This window comes from Pygocentrus nattereri, chromosome 2 (genome assembly GCF_015220715.1).
Source record: "Pygocentrus nattereri isolate fPygNat1 chromosome 2, fPygNat1.pri, whole genome shotgun sequence".
Taxonomy (NCBI): domain Eukaryota; kingdom Metazoa; phylum Chordata; class Actinopteri; order Characiformes; family Serrasalmidae; genus Pygocentrus; species Pygocentrus nattereri.
Window position 1 is genome coordinate 27,158,005 of NC_051212.1, and position 21,000 is coordinate 27,179,004.

The window sequence follows — 21,000 nt, forward strand, 5'->3', positions numbered from 1 at the left end:
GGTCTGTAAGAATGTACAAAACCCCCCCCGGTGGGCAAGCCAGGGGCAACAGTGGCAAGGAAAAACTCCCTCAGAACTGAGGAAGAAAGCTTGGGAGGAACCAGGCTCACCAGGGGGGACCCATCCTCCTCTGGTCAAACTACCTACAAGAGATTATACTACTAATATTAATAGCAGTAATATTGGTATTAGGAATAGCTAGGAGTCCATGAGAATATCAGTGTAGTGTGGGTAGCTAGTCTAAGGCAGGTGGTGGCAGCTGGGGCATGGGCAGCTGGTCTGAAGAGGGATAGCAGGAGGGCTCGGCAGTCAGTCATCCTTCAGTGTCCGGCTGGACATATGGGTGATTGCATACTCGGAAAGAAAGCAGGGAGATTGAATTAGTTTTATTCTATCTGTTTGTACATAAACAGGGAATGTAAACATTTACAGAGTGTGGCTAACGACTCCGGCAGATCTGACCATGACAGCTTAACTAAAATGAGAGAACCAGAAGGACACACAGACACGGCAGCACTCTGAAACAGTTTGGCTTCCCTCCGCTCCACCGTCCACAAACTTGAGTGACCGCGTGCGAGCAGCGGGACGACAGCACCAGCGTCTCAGTTTACTATAATTCCCTGTGTCCATGGACCCCTGGATCTGCTGCCTTTATCTAGGGGGGAACATTGCCTACCAAAAGCTAAACTGAACAAGTGAGTTTTCAGCCTAGTCTTAAAGATTGAGACTGTGTCTGAGTCCTGAACAGTTTCTGGAAGATCATTCCAGAGTTTGGGGGCTTTATAAGAAAAAGCTCTTCCCCCAGCTGAAACCTTCTGAATTCTGGGGACTATTAATAAGCCAGCACTCTGTGATCTGAGTGGTCGTGATGGCTCATAATGAGAAACAAGTTCTTGTAAGTACTCGGGAGCAAGACCATGTAGGGCTTTATAAGTCAATAAAAGGATTTTATAATCAATACGGAATTTAATAGGCAGCCAATGAAGTGATGATAGCACTGGACTAATATGCTCAAATTTTCTAGTTTTAGTGAGGACCGTGGCTGCGGCGTTTTGGATTAGTTGGAGTTTGTTTAAATTCCTGCTCGTGCATCCTGACAGTAGCGCGTTACAGTAGTCTAGCCTAGAAGTAATAATAGCATGTACTAGTGTTTCTGCATCATGCAGGGACAGGGCATTTCTTATCTTGGCAATGTTGCGAAGATGTAGAAAAGCTGTCCTAGTGATGCTGCCTGTGTGTTGATCGAATGATAAATCTGAATCTATTATAACGCCAAGATTTTTGCTGCTAATCCAGGTGCGGCTGGAAAGTCGGCGAGATTTAAGATTAAATCTGGTAATTTACTTCTTGCTAATTTTGGACCCAGAAGCAGAACCTCTGTTTTGTTACTGTTTAATAGGAGGAAGTTACGTGACATCCAGCCTTTCACGTCTTTTACACAGTCCTCCATTTTCTTTAACCTGTATTTGTCATCAGCCTTGGCTGATATGTACAGTTGAGTATCGTCTGCATAACAATGAAAGTTTACGCCATGGTTACTTAGAACTGTGCCTAACGGTAACATTTATAGTGTAAATAATAATGGTCCTAAAATAGACCCCTGCGGAATTCCAAATCTCACTTTTGAATAATTGGAAGATAAATTGTTTACCCTAACAAACTGATAACGTTCTGATAGGTAAGATCTGAACCATGATAGGGCTGTCCCTGTGATTCCAACCATGTTTTCTAACCTTTCTAAGAGAATATTGTGATCTATTGTATCGAAAGCCACGCTAAGGTCAAGTAGCACTAAGAGAGATATGTAGCTGTGATCAGAGGCAAGAAGATCATTAGTTATCTTAACCTCTAATAGAATTGCTTATGTGACTGACCCTGAGTGCATTTATGTGCATTTACATGCATTTAATAATGCGATCATAATCGAATTTGTTCAGTTATCATATTCAAGTGGTTATGTAAATAGCATAGAATACCCTGAATCTCTCATTGTCTACTTCTGTCCAGTAATAGTATGTTATAGTGAGTTAAGGCTGATTTGTACTTTTGAGAGGATACGTGTATAGTAGTAGTTCAGGAGTAAGTGAAGTGCAAAGAGGCCTTTACATGCACACATCCAAAATCTCAACCATGCGTCATGTGAATTTACAGAGCTGTGCTTCAAGATAACATTGATTGGAATGGGCAGCATTGGGGGCCAGAACAAGAGCCAAACAATACTGGAGTCAAACCAGCCCTAGCAGACCAAACAGTTCAGTGATTGCCTGGCAGAAGAGGTGCAACTTTACAAACAGTTATTCGACCTATCTTCAGTATATCATAAAGTGATGAGAGGAACTGTGAGACTTTCTTCTTTGTTTTCTGTAGATTCAGGCACAGAGGCCAAAAGTGTAATGACTTTTGATGCTTTAAAAACATCTTTGGAGTGTTGATTTTGTCTGTGGCTGTTTGAAAATGGCAAAAAAAAAACCAAGAAAACCATTTGAATTACTGACACAGTTATGAGCCAGTTCCCTTCTGTGGGTTTCTTTATCATACCTAATACTAGGTTAACTTGTCACAAGTTGCTTACAGTTACCAGCTGTGCACATTGGACTCTTTGGAGAATGCAATTGGGCACAGCTGGTGAGACGTTTGCAATTTGTGGGGGCAACTTCATGTGCATTCAAAATAGCTTTCCTACTGCTTTGGGTTCTTAGGCAGCATGTTATCAGTTTCATTTATAAGCAAGAATAAATGAGTGTGCCAGCTAGCTAGCAGTCCAGAGTTGTAGGAAAATTATTCAGGCTGTACTGATGTGGATAAAGCAGATGTGGTTGAATTTATTCTCATAGCTTAAACTTAATCCCCTTCACTGACAAGTTGATCAGCTTTTAAAAAAGAAAAATTTTGGTCATTAAATAGACGTGGATTCTTCTACTCTCTGGCATGCTCGCTGCTGTTCAGACAGAGCCAGCATACTGTTCAGAGTTGCCTGGGTTAGTGTTTTAACTTGGTATGAAAATAATTATTTATCCTTTTTTTTTTTTTCTTTGGTTCAGTAATTACCTTGTACTATTTAAAGCAAAATAAATACATTGAATTATGCAATAGTGCATCATGATGATGATGGTAATGGTAATAGTAATAAAATGCAGCAATACGAATAAAACCTTGTTTCATTCAATTATTATTGTACAAAATATTGAACTTTTGATACAATGCTTGATGGAATATTCATAAATGAAAATAGTAGTTAAAGCCTTGATGGTATCATGCACCAGTGGGCAAGGAAAGCTAATAAAAATATCTCCCACCACCCCCACCTATCAACGAACAAAAACTGTCAGTTTACTCCCCCCCCTTTTTTTTTTTTTTAAATTAAATTTTGTTTTTTATTAGAATATGTAAAGATGTGGAAGGGAAAATGTTATTTGTGATTTCACATTGATTTTAACATTTATTCCATTGATAATAAGGAGCATGACTGGTAGATTAAGCAAACCAAGCTGCTGTGTGAGTGAGAGATCCTGGGTTTAATGTTCAGTCTCTCTATTCACATCTGCTGCATGTTTGCAACACTTTGTTTCTATAATTCCAGTATTGACGAGTAGATGTTTGACCTTTTGTGGAAAGTCAAGATGACTGACTGAACACCAGTCTCCAGGTTCATGTAACTGAGTACAGGTGGTGTTATAGCACTCCATTCTCAACTTGTACCTAGTTTTCCATCCATCTCTCGTCATCAGTCTCCCAGCTGAACACCACTATTGTGGAGGACTGGTGGCTTCAGAGGCATTCTTGGTGGACTTCCACCAGCCTCTGCAGTGTTGCTGCGCTGTTGGAGCTCTTTCCGCTGCTTCTGCATAGAAGATTTCTGCATTTAATTACGCTAGAGTGTGAAATGTCTGTGCTTGTCATTTTGTCGCCAGTGTTCTTCTTACATTTTGAAAGGAGATTGCTTCACTCTGTCAGAGTCTCACAAGCTGAGACGGAAGACGTGTTACTGCCACCGCAATCTTGCACCCGCAGAGCAGTGTGGGATCATCACTGTCCACAGCTGGGAAAGGAGTGATGGAGAGAGAGATAGGGACATGGTGGGAAGGCACCAGGGGGATTACAATTGAGACTATGAAGAATAGGGATCAGCAAAAGTCCTTCTACACAAGTACTGCTGTGTCTGGGGCGGCACGGTATTTACTCAATGAAACTCGGTTAAGAAAAATTCTCTTTGGAAAGTGTTCTTTCATGATGAACAATGATTAGTTAGCAGTTGGCATGACAGTAATGCTTATGGTACGTTCTCTACTGCTTTAAACATATTTAATTAGCTCCTTTTAAAGGTTACCTTTTTTTTTTACCTTGAGTTGAGTTTTATACGTGAGTGAGTTAAGGACATTTTGTTTGTTTGGCCTTCTTAAAAACGTGATTACTCAATTAGCCAAATTGTTATGGTCGGTAGCCTATTTACTAATATAATCAGTAGTAACAGTCTATATTAAATTATATTGCTAAGTATTGTGGTTTGGAGTGGAATGATTCATAAAATTTATGATTTGATTTGGTATGATGCAATGTGATGCAGCAGTATCTTGATTTTTGTATAATTTTTTTTAATACAACAAAAATAACATGGCTGAAAATGTCTGTTGTGACCGCTATAAATAAGATGCACTTTGATACATTGGTCAACTTCTGTGGATATTTGAGTGCATCGAAATTGTATGCACTTAAATTTCCACTGACCAATGAATCTATGACATGATTCATGATTAGTGATGCGCCGAAGCCCTTCGCTTGACTGAAAGCAAAGTTCAGGACCCAATGGGCTGAAAAACTGAAGTAAAACTAATAAGAAACCTAAATGTGAATTGAAACAATTTCACAGGATGTTGGGTATGGTTTATGCCACACAATAATAATCTTTAACAACAGAGAATGGTTGGCCATGCAAAATAATGAATTCCATTTTTCTTTATAATTATTGTTTTACGGTTGTATTACAAATCGCTTGCCTAATGTCCCTATTTAACTATTTAAACGCAGCAGCACTGACCAGAAAAGTGGGCCAGACAAGACCAGAAACCATAGGTGCAATTTTTTGAAAACCTCATTGGCAGAAAGTTTAGAGCATCCCTAGTCATGTTGATGCTAACACAATCACACTTTTTATTTATTTTTAAATTTTAAGACATATTTCACAGAAACCACTAATTAACAGGCAGTATATTGTGCAGCTGTGATTGTGGCATATCTCAGTTTTCCATTACATGCTGTGCTTTCCTCAGCATGGATCTGAGTTCGCTTGTCCATGATATCATGATTTATATGTGCTCAAATATCTAATATTGGTCATAAATTAAATGCGGTCTGTGATGAGAAAGTCATAAGCCAGAGGGATAATGAAACACTTTCACTGCGTACACTGGCTAATGTGCTTTTAATTAAACACATTCTGAAGTGGCGGAACTAACTTTTCAGTGTCCTTTGGCTAAGGCTGGCTTACAGTGTTAAACTGTGCTCTCTCAAACTGCGTCGTCAAAGTTGGTGCTACTTAATCTCCCATTCTCAGCTACACTCATATCCATATCACAATTTGCTGAGTTGTATAATTGTCACCAGCTAACCGCACACGTTACCATCAGAGTTCATAAGGTGGTGGGCTGAACTCCTTCCCACTCGGCTTTCTCTCCCATCTGTGCTCCCATCTGAGTCAGATTTTGTCTTGAGCTACCGCGATGCCTCTCTGGCCTGTGCCTTGAGCCGCTGGCTTTAGCTGTTGCTCCACGCTCAGAGATAACGTCTGCATGTAGGTCAGGACTTCAGTTGCGCTTTACTGGCTCATCCAGCGAACTCTGGACCAGACGCATTCCAATTCCTTTCTCACCAGTGTGGCTAATCTTGAACGTGCTGCACAACTAATCGTTGTCCCCTGGACCTTGTCTTCATACTCCCTCTTCTAAAGAGTGATCAAAGAAAATATGTTAAAGCTGTAGTTCACCATTAAATCACTTTAACATGATCTTCTCCTCACTCCAGAAGTCTACGAAGACATGTTTAGTGTCTGAAGTTTGCTTCTTAGTTTTGCACTGGAGCAGCAAGTAATGAAAAATTATACATCAATTAACATTAGCCATGCAGTCTGCATGATCACATGCTTGCTTCAAACTGTGCCAAGTGTTTAAACAATCTCAATGACTTGCTTATCTGTTTTCTGACACATTGAAAAACTGGGTATCAGTAGAAATAAACAGTAGTATGTCATAGCTAAAAACAGTAGTAGCAGTAGGGGTTGGCTGTATATTTAATTTGTCTTTTTTAATTTTTTATTTTTAAGGCTAGAGCACCTACAAGCAGAAACGAATGTATGATAACTGCATTGTATAAATCAGATGGCTAGATACAGCCCACCTTATTCTGTTATTTTATAGTAATCTGTCATTTTTGAAAATGGCTTTTGCAAATGGTGAATTTAAAATATTTGTCTGGGGTCACACATTTTATATATATATATATATATATATATATATATATATAATTTTTTTTGTACTTTACTGGTACATTTTGTCCCTTCTGTTCCATTGGTCTCCTATATTTATAGACTTGTTTTTAAATATAATGATTTGTTGGTAAAACTGTACTTCAACCCAGGTACATAATATTGTCATAACAGTGCTGCAAGCATGTCATTGCAGATATGTTGTCTTGAGATGACATAATTATATTAATATAACCTTTTATACTACCATTACCATTGATAATTGTCAGAAAGTTTCATGTTGTGACAGAAAAAGTCGGCATGTGAGCTAAACTAAGACCCAAGTCCATGGCATGGTTATATCCGTGTTATGTAGCAGGATTCAAGTAAAATGTTACTTTTTTCTGTTTATCGCCAAGTCTAAATTGTTTTGTACTTTTTTTTTCCTGTTTTTGTGGTCAGGTCAGGTGAGCTTTTGTACAGGTGAGCGTTTTTGCACATTTTGGGGTCTCCGTTGTGACCATTTATTGGCTAAACCCTGCTTGTCATGGCTTTTGGACATAAAGATGTCAAACAAACATACAAGTTTTGTTTGAAAGTTTATTGATGCTTGAAAAAGTGTAAGCTTAGGATTTTAAGCTCTTTTTTTAAGCATAAAGGCTTGAATAATTTGTGTTGTAGACATCATGGTGGAATGTTCTCAATGTGTTTACATTGTGCATTTCCATTTTTGTCCTCGAAGTGGCAGCAGAGTGTAATGCATAGTGTGTCGTCCTGCTCTGATGTCTCCTACAGAGGTGGAATGTTGGCAGTGGCCTTAACCAAGATTTAAACCCTGGTAACCTCCTAACAAAGTGGCCGTCCAGCCTCCACTTGCCAAAGCCCCACATTCCTCCTGTTGGAGTTTATTTTCTTGCATGTCTTTGAGTGCTGTAAGGTTTGTCATCTTGGTGTGTGTGCATGTTTTGGTTGTAACTCAATCCCAGCTGATGACAAAGCAATATGGCATTGTTCTTCTTAAGTAAACCAAGGGCAAGGTAAATCGAGTTCAAATGTTGCTTCTGCTTGCACAAGTTCTCAGATTTCTCCCAAAATTAATCTGTAAATGAATATTTCACACATTACCATGTTCATACAGTAGTCTATATAAGTTGAACTGTCTCTGACCTGTGCTCTAAGGCCCTCATAAACAGATTAGTTCACTAGGGCTGCACAATGCATTGTTTTTTAATTGTTGTAATAATATTGGCTTTGGCAGTACTGATATTGCAGGAGGTGGCAATGTGCAAATAAGCCCCTAATCAATCAGTATTCTTTACAGTGTGCCTTGAAGGTCTTGGCCGGCCACATTCACCTATGTTTTGATGGGTGTTTTGGTGAAAATGTACATACATTCATATACAAAAGTTTAACTAAATTAACACCACCTCTACAGCATTGATCCTCAAGCTGGTCCTCAGGGACCACCAGATGGTCCAGATTTATGCATGAACCAAACTCTGAACACACAAGGATAGAGCAAACATGTAGATGCTCTGATGGTCCCTGAGGAGTACTTTTTCAAACCACTGCTCTACACTTTGTGTAAAAACACACACGCGCGCACACACACACACACAAAAACAGTTTGTTTTTACAAAGTGTAATTTTGATATTAAGGGCTTTTCTTAGTTGTATACAGCTTTTTGTAGAGTGACCTTGACACTATGGAGTTCATATTTGGGGAGGACTGATTAAATTTTATGTAATCAGAAGTTTTCCCATTCCTTTTTTTTCTGTCAGTTTGCTGCTGTTTACTGCTTTTGTATTCATATCAGTTAGAGGTAGTTGCCCAATTACTTGTCATCTTGTTTTAAGATCTTGCGAGTAACTCTGCCTGTACAGTTTAGTTGTTCTGTATCTGAATGAGCGAAACCAGTAGCACCAAAGCAGTAGTTCACCCTAGGATGATCATGTCTGTTCCCCAGAGATGACTTCCCTTCAGCTTAAAAAGCACCTCCTCCCTCACCACTACCACTTTCCATTCTTCCATCCTTGACTCCAGAAGGGTGAGCAGACCGCTAATAACAGGAGGCTGTTTGTCTAGGGGCTCTATGATCCAGGCTCACTGACTGCTTCCCATTCCACTGGAAATTAGACCCAGTCCCTGTGCCTGTGATTGTTTTAATTCCACTAACAAATGATCTGAAAATAAATATATAGGGGTATCTGCTAGGGTAATAGTGGCTCCTCTGTATGCCATGAGGCATACTCTGCGTGCGTGCGTGCGTGCGTGCGTGCGTGCGTGCGTGCGTGCGTGCGTGCGTGTGTGTGGGGAAGGAGGCATGTTAAAGAAGAGTAAGTAGTATTAAGGAGTGTTGTATGGACATCATGCGTCTTCCCTTGTAATTTTTCTCAGCTGTATCAGTTTTCCAGTTGATTTCTTTAGTGTGCATTAACAGTATTCAAATATACTGTGCAAAATCAAAGAGCATTTCCCCTAATTTCAGTCAAAGTGGCCATTAAGCACAACGTATTCATGTAGATGGAAACTAAATCAAAAACTAAATTAGAAACTAAGTCAAAAGATTAGTTTCTTTAAAGAAGTTTCATGATCTGGAGAAAATGTGACAACCGTGCAAAACCTGATGGGCCAAACCTTTCAGATTATCAGTACTTTTATCTTGGAGGGATAAGAGAAAATCAAGCCCCAGTCTTGCTTCAGATCTGAAAAATAATGTTTTTGAGATTATGTGGATTGACAGATTTCTTTGCAAAGCTAAAACCAACTGTCTTGAAATTAGTAGAAGCTGTAATAATGCCAAAGAGTAACCACACTCAATACTGAAGGGAAAAAACCCATTATGCTTAGTTGTAGAGGCTTCTTTGTAAGTTCTTGTTTGTTTGTTTGTTTGTTTGTTTGTTTGTTTGTTTGTTTGTTTGTTCGTTCCTATTAAATATATAGACATAATGGCCTTTTTGGTTAGAAGTCAAATAAGTGAAGGATGATCTCTGACTTTTGCAGATTACAGTACAGTAAATCTCTCCCTATTAATTTTCATTTAATTCTTCCACTTAGTCCTTCATGCATTTTCACACTTTTCCTTTTTTCCTTTTTCTTTTCCTTCATATTTGGTTCAATTTATATTTTCTTTATGGTCTTTACAGTTTCTGTTGGTGCTTTACAAAAGGTCTAGTGGCAATACTTGGGACTCCCCCAACCCTGCCTAGTGCACATACATTAATGAGAAACACATTTTGGTGCCTGTGAAGTACTGTAGAAGATGATTGATTACCTGTATCTGGTTACTGAATACACGTGCGCTCGCACACAGACCTCACATTTGAGGACATTATAGTGATGTCATGCTTCTTCATCATAGTCCCTTGTCTGCTGTAACAGGACTACTGATCCACTCAGCACACTGTAATGAATGAGGTAAACATTGGGTCAGATGCACTACACAAGCAGAAATAATGACCAGTCATGATCTTACACCTGTCTGAATAGTTTACTTTTATTACAAACTATTATTTGTATTTCTCTTCTTTAGGTTTGTTTTCAGGATTTAATATTTTTGGAGGGAAACTTCCAAAGATCATGTCACATATGCTATCATTTTGTGCATGTGTGTAAAATATAATATAATGTAATGTAATATAATATAATGTAATATAATATGCACGCCAGAAGTACAAGAAGGCCTAGCTTACAGTCTCTGCTCTAATTCATCCCAAAGGTGTTCTATCGGGTTGAGGGCAGGACAGTCAATTTCTTACACACCAAATTTGCTCATCCATGTCTTTATGGACCTTGCTTGGTGATGTAAGGCTTGGAGGCAGCTGCTCGGCCTTGGAAACTCAGTGATTGACTCTGCAGAAAGTTGCCGACCTCGGCGACCTCTGCACTCTATGCGTCATTTAATGTGGCCTACCTCTTGGTGGCTGAGTTGCTGTTCTTCTCGATCACTTCCACTTTATAATACCACTGACAGTTGACTGTAGAATATTTAGTAGTGAGGAAATTTCATGACTGGAATTGCATCCTATCACGGTACCACACTGGAATTCACTGAGCTCCTGAGAGCGACCCATTCTTTCACAAATATAATATAATATAATATAATATTATATATTTTTATATATATATATATATATATATATATATATATATATATATATATATATATATATATATATATATATATACACACACACACATATATACATATATATATATATATATATATATATATATATATATATATATATATATATATATATAACGAGAGCCATACTAGGGTGATTGCAAGCGTTTTAACACAGGGGTGTCCAATCTTATCCGCAGAGGGCCAGTGTGGCTGCAGGTTTTCACTCCAAACAACCTGGAGCACACCTGATTCTATAGGTTTAATCGGTCAGTTTTAGTGTTCAAAAACTTGATCAGGTGTCTTCCTGCTTAGTTGGAGTGAAAACCTGCACCGGCCCTCTGTGTATAAGATTGGACACCCCTGATTTAGCAGAACCAGGACTCGAAATGGTTGCCGCCACCTAACATGAGTGACGTCATTTAATTTATCATAAGACATTAAACTTCATTAGCAGACAGAGGGGATGTCTGAGACAAACCAAATATTAAAAATGTGATGTTTTTTCCCCCAGTACTTTTCTCTGTTTATTTGGTGTGCTGTCAAATATTTTCCCCTCCCACCTACACTTTAAAGGTGGTGTGCCTAATTAAGATACAGTCTGATTCTTCTCCTGGCTTTACAAAGCCTCTTGGTGCTGCTGCTGTTCTCTTGGTTCCTTCATGGGAAGGAATTCCTGCAGGCCCCTTTTTTTTTTTTTTTTAAATAAACATTTCTTCTCTTTCCCCCTCAAATATGCCTCTGACGTGCATGCCTTTTATTTGTCTCTGAAAGAACAAGATAAATACATACCAAGTCCGGTTACTCTTGTTCTTCATATGCTAAAATGCCGTGAGGTTCTTCGTTTCTATGTGGAATAGTCCCACAAAGGCCAACAATTCACCCTCTGTAGTCTGAGTGTGTCTGTCTGATGCTTCAGATTAAAATTGTTTTGGGGGGGGTCTGTTATGCCCCTGCCTTACATACAATCTTGTGTGATTTACCAATTTTTGCTTAGTTTCTGCTTTGTTTTCCTACTGACAATGATTTGAGGGCTCTCCATACTTGAAGCTCCCCCCAACACAGTCTTTAGAGAACTTCGTAATTAGTGTTGTGTGCTCACAATACACACTGACGTGGGCATTGACGTTGGTCTTGACGTTCAATGGTCATCGTTAAGAGTTGTGCTTATTTGAAATAAAAGCTTTTCTCTTCACATTTTGCATCTCGACACTCTTTGGTGCTTCCTTTTTATGTGTTATTTACTTTGTTGCATGCCCTTTTTAGGTAGAGATGGAGGAGGAAGAATTTTACTTTTCCTCTCGTCAAGAGACTTGAATAGTCCTAAGGACAATGAGCCTCATTCACCAGCCTTTTTTAAGAAGAAATTACACAGTTTTCCTGAAGATTCCAACATTTACCAGTGTTTTCTTACGTTTTTCTTGTTCTTAGATAAGAACAACAGAATGTACACACACAAAGGTGCAAACAATTCTTTAGATTAAGAACCTGAATCTTGAAGTCTTTTTCTTAGGACCTTTCTGAAGACCAAATTTAAGAAAAAAAAAAAAACTTGAAGATATTGGTGAATGAGGCCCATTGTCTCTCTTGGTTTGGAGTCATCCTGGGAAAAATTGACAGTTAATGAAACTTTGGGGCTGACTTTGTCTCCTATTAAATGCATTCAGAGCTCAGTAATTATTCGTCACCATGCAGAGAGTTTTTCCAATACTCTTGCCAAGGAAAGAACAACTGCTTTGATGATTTACATATTCTAACTGTGATGACAGTGGAAAAATTTGTCATGTTCAAGTATTTTGTAGAAAACAATCCATTTTTAGAAACAAAGTTTGAAATAATTGTAATTGCAACAGCTGAAACTAGAAGTGTTGTATTATATTTTGCTTGTTTTCTAGGCACAGGTGCAGAACTCTCGCGACAGTGATGTCACACACCAACAGAGGACAGGCAGTGGACGGCGATTACGTAAGGAGGCGGGGTCGGGCACTGAGGTGGATCGGTCAGGTGGCAGCCCGCTCTCAGAGCAGGATTCTGGGATACTAGATGTTGAGGATGAGGAAGATGATGAGGTGAGTGACTGACTGTGAGGAAAAAAAAATGAGGCTCTGCAATTACTTACACAGAATGTTCACAAAGATGACAGTAATGACTGGAAAAAAAGTTGCGTTTTTCTTATTTGCATTTGGTTGGAGAGATGCATTCTCCCGTTTTGCACTCTAGGCATTTTTGCAGAACACTTCGGGCCCAAATTTGATCTTTTTCTTCATATATGGCACAGATGTGTCCTCTGTGAGGCAGTGTGAAATAGCAAAAACAAACATCTGACATTTTCAATTCCGGTTTGAGAAAAGCATGTATCCGATTTGTGACAATGCCACTGAGTCCGAGCAGCCAGATCAGAATTCAGGCAGCTTTTATGGCAGTCCAACTCAACGTTAGTCATGAATTCTTGCTGCTGAGACCTTGTATGGGCTGATGTTTCTGTACCAACAATATTGGATGATGCGTATCCGAACCGCTTCGTATTCTGAGATTTTGAAAGAAACGGCCAAACACAGCTGTAGGAGGAGGCTGCAGAGTCAAAGAAAAGTTAAGTGTAAAAGCAAAGTTTTAAGAAACAACGAACACAAACCAAAGAAATGGTTGTGACCAAATAACATGCCCTTTTTACAGAGAGCTCAAACGTGGTGCTTCTCGTTAGCTCCTGTTATGCTTCTACAAACATTTATGAAAGAATGGGTCGCTCTCAGGAGCTCGCTGAATACCAGCGTGGTACTATGATAGGATGCCACATGTGCAACAAGTCCAGTCATGAAATTTCCTCGCTACTAAATATTCCAGTCAACTGTCATTGGTATTATAACAAAGTGGAAGTGATTTGGGAATGACAGCAACTCAGCCACGAAGTGGTAGGCCACATTAAATGACTCTTAGTGCGCCAACTTTCTGCAGAGTCAATCACTACAGACCTCCAAAGTTCATGTGGCCTTCAGATTAGCTCAATTACTGTGTGTAGAGAGCTTCATGGAATGGGTCTTTATTGCATCTGCATCCAAGCCATACATCATCAAGTGCAATGCAAAGCATCGAGACGTGTTCTCTGGTGTGACTAATCATGCTTCTCCATCTGGCAATCCGATGTCTGGGTTTGACGGTTGCTACGAGAACGGTACTTGTTTGACTGCATTGTGCCAAGTGTAAAGTTCTGTGGAGGTGGGATTATGGTGTGGGGTTGTTTTTCAGGAGTTCAGATCGGCCCCTTAGTTCCAGTGAAAGGAACTCTTAATGCTTTAGCAGACCAAGAGATTTTGGACAATTTCAGGCTTCCAACTTTGTGGGAATAGTTTGGGGATCGCCCCTTCTTGTTCCAACATGACTGCGCAGCAGTGCACAAAGCAAGGTCCTTAAAGACATGGATGAGCGAGTTTGGTGTGGAAGAACTTGATTGGCCTGCACAGAGTCATGCCCGTAACTCGATAGAACACCTTTGGGATGGGCTTCCGGTTCCGCCGCGTCATGTCCGACATGTCAGCTAAATTGGTCTTTCCCTCAATACTTTGGTAAAACAACCCCTAAAACAATTAATGTAAATTTAATGTATTCAATGTAAATTTAAGCGTATTTCCAAAATTATGCACAAAGGGTTGTAACGAGGCATAGGACAGTCATGTCAAGATCAAAGCAGCTCTCCTGGGCAATATGGCGAAGCCAAACCAGAAATTAGCTTGCAAAGGATACTGAACAAGCTCAAGGACTTTAGATGTGATAATAACAGCTCGCTGACATAAAGCAAGAACTGAGCAGAACTAACACCAGACTAGAACAAGCAGAAGAGCAAATCGGCGAGGCTGAGACAAGACTCCAAGCAGCGGCGATGCTAATTCAGTGCCTTTTCCGATGCCAAACAGATATGGAGGCTAAGCTAACCGACCGAGAAGGGCACTCATGTAGAGACAATCTCTGTATCCATGGCATCCCTGAAGAAGCAGAGATAAAGGATACGATCAGCTTTCTGGAGAATTTACTGAAGAGAGCACTCGATTTTCCACATGATGAACATCTCAGAATTGAGAGAGCACACAGAGCACTGGTCCCAAAACCAACCGGCTCACAGGGGAGACCACGGTATATCATTGCAAAATTTTCAAGCCATAGAACAAAGGAGGTGCTCCAGAAAGCCTGGCAGAGGAAAGAGGTTTTCTGCAACAATGTCCACTTTTATGTGGATCAAGACTATCCTCCTGCTGTCCTTAAACTCAGTGAGTATAGCGAAGCGTAGAAGGTATTGAAAGAAAAGAAAATTAAGTTTCAGACCACATACACAGTGAGGCTTCAGGTCTTTTGTGAGAATGGTACCAGGCTGTTTCAGAGTGCGAAGGAGGCAACAAGAGACATGGCTTCGCAGGGATTTCCAGTGTCAGTGGTGATGCCCTCAACCGATTCGGTCCAAGAAGAGGTGCTTTTGGCGGAATGGCAAGTGGTCGCTTGACGCCCAGACCATCTGGGCCAGGTTATGGCTAAAGCACCCACACAGGCAGAAAAGACTGTCTCACCATCCTTCAGGGAAAGGTTGCGGGAGTTCAGGCGCAGATCCTCTTTGGAGGACTGAAATACGAACAGATTGTCAACGGGAGCAGATAAGTCCACCCGTATATCCTCGGCAGTAACATGATTCCAGCGCTCTCGTAGTTTTGAGTTTTTGAGTTAGATAAACAAGTCGGGATATGATAAAAAGACATAACGAGCTGTATTCTTGGTAGTTGCCATAGACTTTTTAAGGGCCCTACTCGGATTAAAGAGGGTGCTCTTATGGGTGCTTTGACTTCCCAAGCCCCCGGAGGGCTCATTTAAAATGAGCCTCAGTTTTGGAAGCTAATGTTCAGTTAGAATGTAACATTGTTACTTTGTTACTTTGTTTTTGTGCACATTGTTTTTGTGTGGGTACACGACGTTCACAACAGGTAGGGGGACATTTGAGGAAATTTTGAGAGTGCTGTAATTATTTACAAACCATGAACGACCAAGACCTTAATGTAATTTCATTTAATGTAAATGGGATATTACACCCAGTAAAGAGAAGTAAGATTCTATTGAAAATGAAAAAAAGAAAAGCCACACATTGTTCTCTTGCAGGAATCACATCTGGGCTCTTCTGAACATGAGAAACTTAAAGGAATGGACTTTTTAAAAATGTATTTCTTTGGAGAGATTTTAATCCACCAGGATGCGACTACACATGTTGTTCTCCACCCCATGATACCTATCCATCCATCCATCCATCCATCCATCCATTTTGCTGGAGCCTATCCCAGCAGTCTTCGGGCGGAAGGCAGGATACACCCTGGGTCGCCAGTCCATCGCAGGGCAGACAGACAGACACAGACAGTCACTCACACACTCACACCTAGGGGCAATTTAGCACGTCCAATTGGCCTGACTGCATGTCCTTGGACTGTGGGAGGAAACCGGAGGACCCGGAGGAAACCCACGCAGACACGGGGAGAACATGCAAACTCCACACAGAGAGGACCCTGGTCGCCCGGCCGGGGAATCGAACCCAGGCCCTCCTCGCTGTGAGGCGACAGCGCTACCCACCACGCCACCGTGCCGCCCCCCATGATGCCTACTCAAGGATTTTTTTTTTAATATATATTTAAAAGGGACTGACATAGAATACACTGTATTGATATAGGAATGATTGATCTGTCTGACCATGCACCTGTTTCATTAGTTATTCAGATTAATAGAGCCACTGGAAATGCATTGTGGAGGCTTAATTTAAATATTCTGAACAGCCCACAATTTAAAAAACAAATGGCTGAAAAAATAATGTTTTTGTGACAGAATGACAATGGGGAAGTGGGTTCAGAGATTGTGTGGGACACATTGAAAGCAGTTATAAGGGGGAAAATAATAGCCCATTGCGCTTTAAAAAAAAAAAAAAGACGATTAAGATTGTTGGACTTAAATAAAGAATTAATAGAGCTTGGATCTGAACACAAAACAAAACCAGAATCTCATTTCAAAGATAAAGGCAATTAGGAATGAAAGATGTAATATACACACAAGAAATTGAAAAAAATGTTATTCACAAAGCAAAAATATTATGGATCTACAGCTGGATAGAGCTAGTGAATGAAATATATATTATGGAAAAAATTACTTTCTCACTCCACTTACGAATGAATAAATTTGTTAAATCTTGGTCGAAGTGGGTTATTTATATAAATCCCTTACGACCACATTTCATGGAAGTATCCAATGAGTAAGAACTACTATTAAGTAAGAAAAACTGATAAGTATATTTTGAAAGTTATATAATTTCATGTTTAGGTATCCACTTCTGACATTTGTTTATGTACTTCTCCACTCACTGTGTCTGTTTTTAGTTGTTTGTTTGTTTGTTTTAAAAATGTAAAAATAAAAAAAGGTATTAAGAGACAAAATTGACCCCGGAGGTGGTTAAAAGTGGAGATGTGATTGTCTCTCAAAATCTTCTTCTTCTTCTTCTTTCGGCTGCTCCCTTTAGGGGTCGCCACAGCGGATCATCTGCTTCCATCTTTCCCTATCCCCTGCCTCCTCTACTTTTACACCGATTCTCTCTCAAAAGAAAGAATATAAAAAAAAAAACACCTTTTGGGATGAATTAGACCCAAAACATCGGTGTCTGACCTCACAAATGCGCGTCTGGAAGATTCGTCAAAAGTTCTCATAAACACACTCCTAAACACTGTGGATGGCCTTCCCAGAAGTGTCGAAGTTGTTATAACTGCAAAGGGTGGGTCAACATCATATTAAACCCTATGGATTAAAAATGGGATGTCACTCAAGTTCATATGCATGTGAAGGAAGATGAGCGAATACTTTTGGCAATATAGTCAATAGTAAATCACATTGTGAAAAAGAAGCTTTCTGCCTGAACATATTGAAACGGTATTCAGCTACCACAGCTGATTGATGGCTGTCATGCTGTTTTTAAAATGTGCAGCCAGAGGCAGCTTTCAGAGAAACTAATTAAAAATTCCTAATTTATACGTCTTAGGGAAGTGCATGGGTACTCTACAAACTAATCTGAACTAATGTTGGCACATTGTTCACTGAGGGGAAAAAATACCTTGTGTAAGATGAATCATCCAATGTTGCTCCACTTTGTATAGCACCAGCTATAGTTTTAGCTCACATCTGAAGAGTCAGCCTCTGTTACTCATCCAACACAAGAACTACAGATTTTTCTTTGCTTTTTTTATTGATAAAATATTTTCAAAAATATTCCTCTGCTTGCTGCTAAATTATTGTTCTAATATTTTTTAAACCAGTGCTGTCACCTAAAACAGTAAGACTTAAGATTCAGCCGTACATTAATTTCAACCAGTGTACCTTTTATTCAGGCTGTTTTAAGCTTTAGCTATAGCTGCTTTCCTCCCATCTCCGGCAACTTTTGAGGAAAAGTTGAATAGTTTCTTATAAAATGTCTCTCAACGTTCGACTGTTTTACGAGGCTGAAGTCGCTTCTCGTTTGCCAGCTTCTATTTAAAGGGGAACAGGAAAATTCGAAAAAGCAGCTGACAATCTTTGCACCTTTTTAGTGTTTGACAGTTTCTCGTTGCAGATTTAATGTACCAGGAATCAAACTGCAGTGCCTATAAATGCAAAGTCCATTTGTCTCCAAATGTTCGTCTTAAATCTGTCTCTTTGCTTTTCCATTAGCTACTAGCAAGGTGGGCAAAGGGACCTGGATAAGAGCCATACTATATGCAAGTTGTCACACAAAGTATTTTGGAAGGGACAAGCATGAGAAACCATATTGCATGTTTCCACCTGTTTTCCGTCTGGTTGTACTTGCTGCCAACCAGAGGACCATCGAGCATTTTGGGTTGTTACAAATACTTTGCTTTAAAAGTACCAAGTCTTCACACAGTGAGGGGGAAAAAAAGAAATCCTGTGTAGAAAAAAAAGATCCATTGATAATTTTATAATCACATTGCAGTCCTCTGAAACGTAATCGAATCGTGAGGTGCCTAGAGATTCCCACCCCTAGTGTTAGTCAGGAGCTGTACCATTGTTTAAATGTTCCCTCACTATAGCATTATTTTTAATACCCAGTGGTTAACACTACTGTAAAGTTCATTTGTTCTGTTTACCAACAACTAACCTAACATTACCTTTATTGGGCTGACATTAGCCACGTAGGTTAGTTACTTACTTACCCACCCACTGTCATCAGGATTGGAAGACTTGTGTGCTTTAGTTTTAGTTTGTGAATCATTGCTGAGTTGCTGTGAAACCGCTTTTGCAGGTCATGCACTGTAATGCGCTGTGACTTATGGATCTTGCTTTTCTAAGCTTATAAACATTGTAGTCAACTTTCTCAAGTAACCATTGCAAACCTAGAATAAATACATAGAGTAAAAACATTAATACAGTAAGTAGAGATTTTATGAGTGTGTTTAATGTTTCAAAAGGTCTTAATGTTGAAACTCTTAAAATCCCAGACTTATCACATACTAAGGCTTATTATTCAGTAACTACAGGGACTTCAGTGCAAACTGCATGAGCTATTCTTAGGTTAAAATAGTGTATAACAAAACTTTGGGCCTGCTGGGGGGCCCAGGCCATGTAAGGTTTAGTTGTAGCCATCATCAAATAACTGGTTTTATTGATCATTAAATTAAAATAGATGTACTTCTAATTAGCTATCAACTATATTGAAAACCAAAAAAAATTCACTGCATTAAGATTAGAATAAATGCCAATGTTATATAATTTTTAAGCAAAAAACAGCAGTTGTCCAGATAAAATAGGTTTTAAACAATTTGCAAAAGGCTTAAAAATTCCTTCCATTGCTGAAGTGCTTAAGTTACATTGTTTTTGTTTTCCTAATGTTGCAGTAGTCCTGGCAAAGCAATAAAAGATGTCTTTTTCCCCCAATGTTGTTCAACTCTTCACCAGTGGAAACCACTGCTTCATAGGAGCTACACCAAGCATGCCATCAGCATTCTTTACTGTAACTAATTCATTCCACAGTATCCCAAGGGACCTCTAATACTGATGTTGACCTGCAGCAACGTCCACGTGGTGACTTCAGTGCCCCTCTTTTGCCCTGTTCAGTCCTTTCCTTCTCACTCCACCTCTCCCTGCGTGTGCGTCAACTCTCTTTCCTGAAGTTCCTGAAGGCGCTTTCTTATGAAGGTCTCGGTCTATGCCAGCCTTTAATCTGCCCGCCTCTCGGCTGTGTCGGGCTTCCCAGCACACAGCAAAGCTTAAGGTCATTGATCAGTGGCCGCTGCTTGACCCTGCGCCACCTCCTCTACCTCTCCTGTTCCTCAGCCTCAGCTCTGGCTTGAAACAAGTGCCCTGGGGAAGCCATTTGTACATGCTGTCCCCACACTCTCCCACTGCGGAGCTGGCACTGGTGCCTGTATGTGATTTTGTTTTCCTCCCGGTTCGTTCTGGGTTATTGTTTAGTACTGCTCTTCCTGGTGCTGCAACTCGATTGCTTCTCTGTGTCCCGGCTTGCCTTTCTGTGGGCACCACATAAAAGTTGGCATTGTTTAGCTGCCATTGGTTTGGAAAAAAATTGGGGAGTTATGCCTTTCTGCAAGGGCAGGATATGATGAGAGTTTGGGGTCAAACCTGTATGCAATACTTGGGGAGAAGGTGGTTATAATTAATTATAATCTATTTTTTTTTTAACTCTCTCTTTGAACTAAGTGATCACATGAAATACACTAGAATGTTTCCAGTATATTTTATTAGAGAAAGTCACTATATAAATTACAGTATTTGCTCTTTAATGGGTTAATCTGGCATTTTAAAATCAGTTGACTAAGTAACATGAATCAAATAAACTGCTATTTTGAAAGTAAGGGGCAACTGATTTAAACTGCGAGGCAATTGATAAATTGGCTAAAAGCCAGTCATGTTTGGAGCACTGAATTTGTATTGATCGGACAGCACATTTTCAGGGCTTGTAATGGTCTGCACCAAATATTTACCTATTTTATGATACAATTATTGAATGTTGAATGCTTTTAATGAAACTGCAATGCTGTTTTATCAGGGATTGGAAGAATGGGCAACAATAAAATAAAACTTATTCGTTGAGACTAGCTTGATGGCAAAGATTGAATTCATTTAACACAATCAGCGATCAGGTAAGACTACCTAGAAGTAGCAAGGTTTATTGAATGACCTATTCTAAAGCTTCTGCTGTACTTAAAGGGATGTTTTGGTCATTTTAAATTTATTTTTATTTAAGATACAAATGGTGTTCATTTTTATAACATTAATTGTGGTCAACTGCACTGAAGTATTATTTATCTAAATATGACAAGTGAATGATGCAAAATTAAGTATCATGTCAGTGAGATACCTACAGTTATGAATCCATCAAATAAAATGTAGAGGTCCTGTCCA

At 39.6% G+C, this 21,000-nt stretch overlaps 1 protein-coding gene and 1 long non-coding RNA gene across 6 annotated transcripts in view; one reads left to right on the forward strand and one right to left on the reverse strand.

Moving 5' to 3' along the window:
- exoc6b (exocyst complex component 6B) overlaps window positions 1-21,000 on the forward strand; it is a 119,690-nt gene that overhangs the window by 24,454 nt on the left and 74,236 nt on the right. For all 5 annotated transcript variants that reach the window (XM_037546660.1, XM_037546662.1, XM_037546663.1 and 2 more), the window contains exon 7: window positions 12,480-12,653. In XM_037546660.1, coding sequence (XP_037402557.1) covers window positions 12,480-12,653 — 174 coding nt within the window. The remainder of the gene's footprint in view (window positions 1-12,479; window positions 12,654-21,000) is intronic.
- LOC108434640 lies at window positions 3,506-5,703 on the reverse strand. The gene is made up of 3 exons (XR_001858388.2): window positions 5,619-5,703; window positions 3,924-4,039; window positions 3,506-3,841 (listed from the first exon to the last, which is right to left on the reverse strand). It is a non-coding gene; the product is annotated as an uncharacterized LOC108434640 (long non-coding RNA).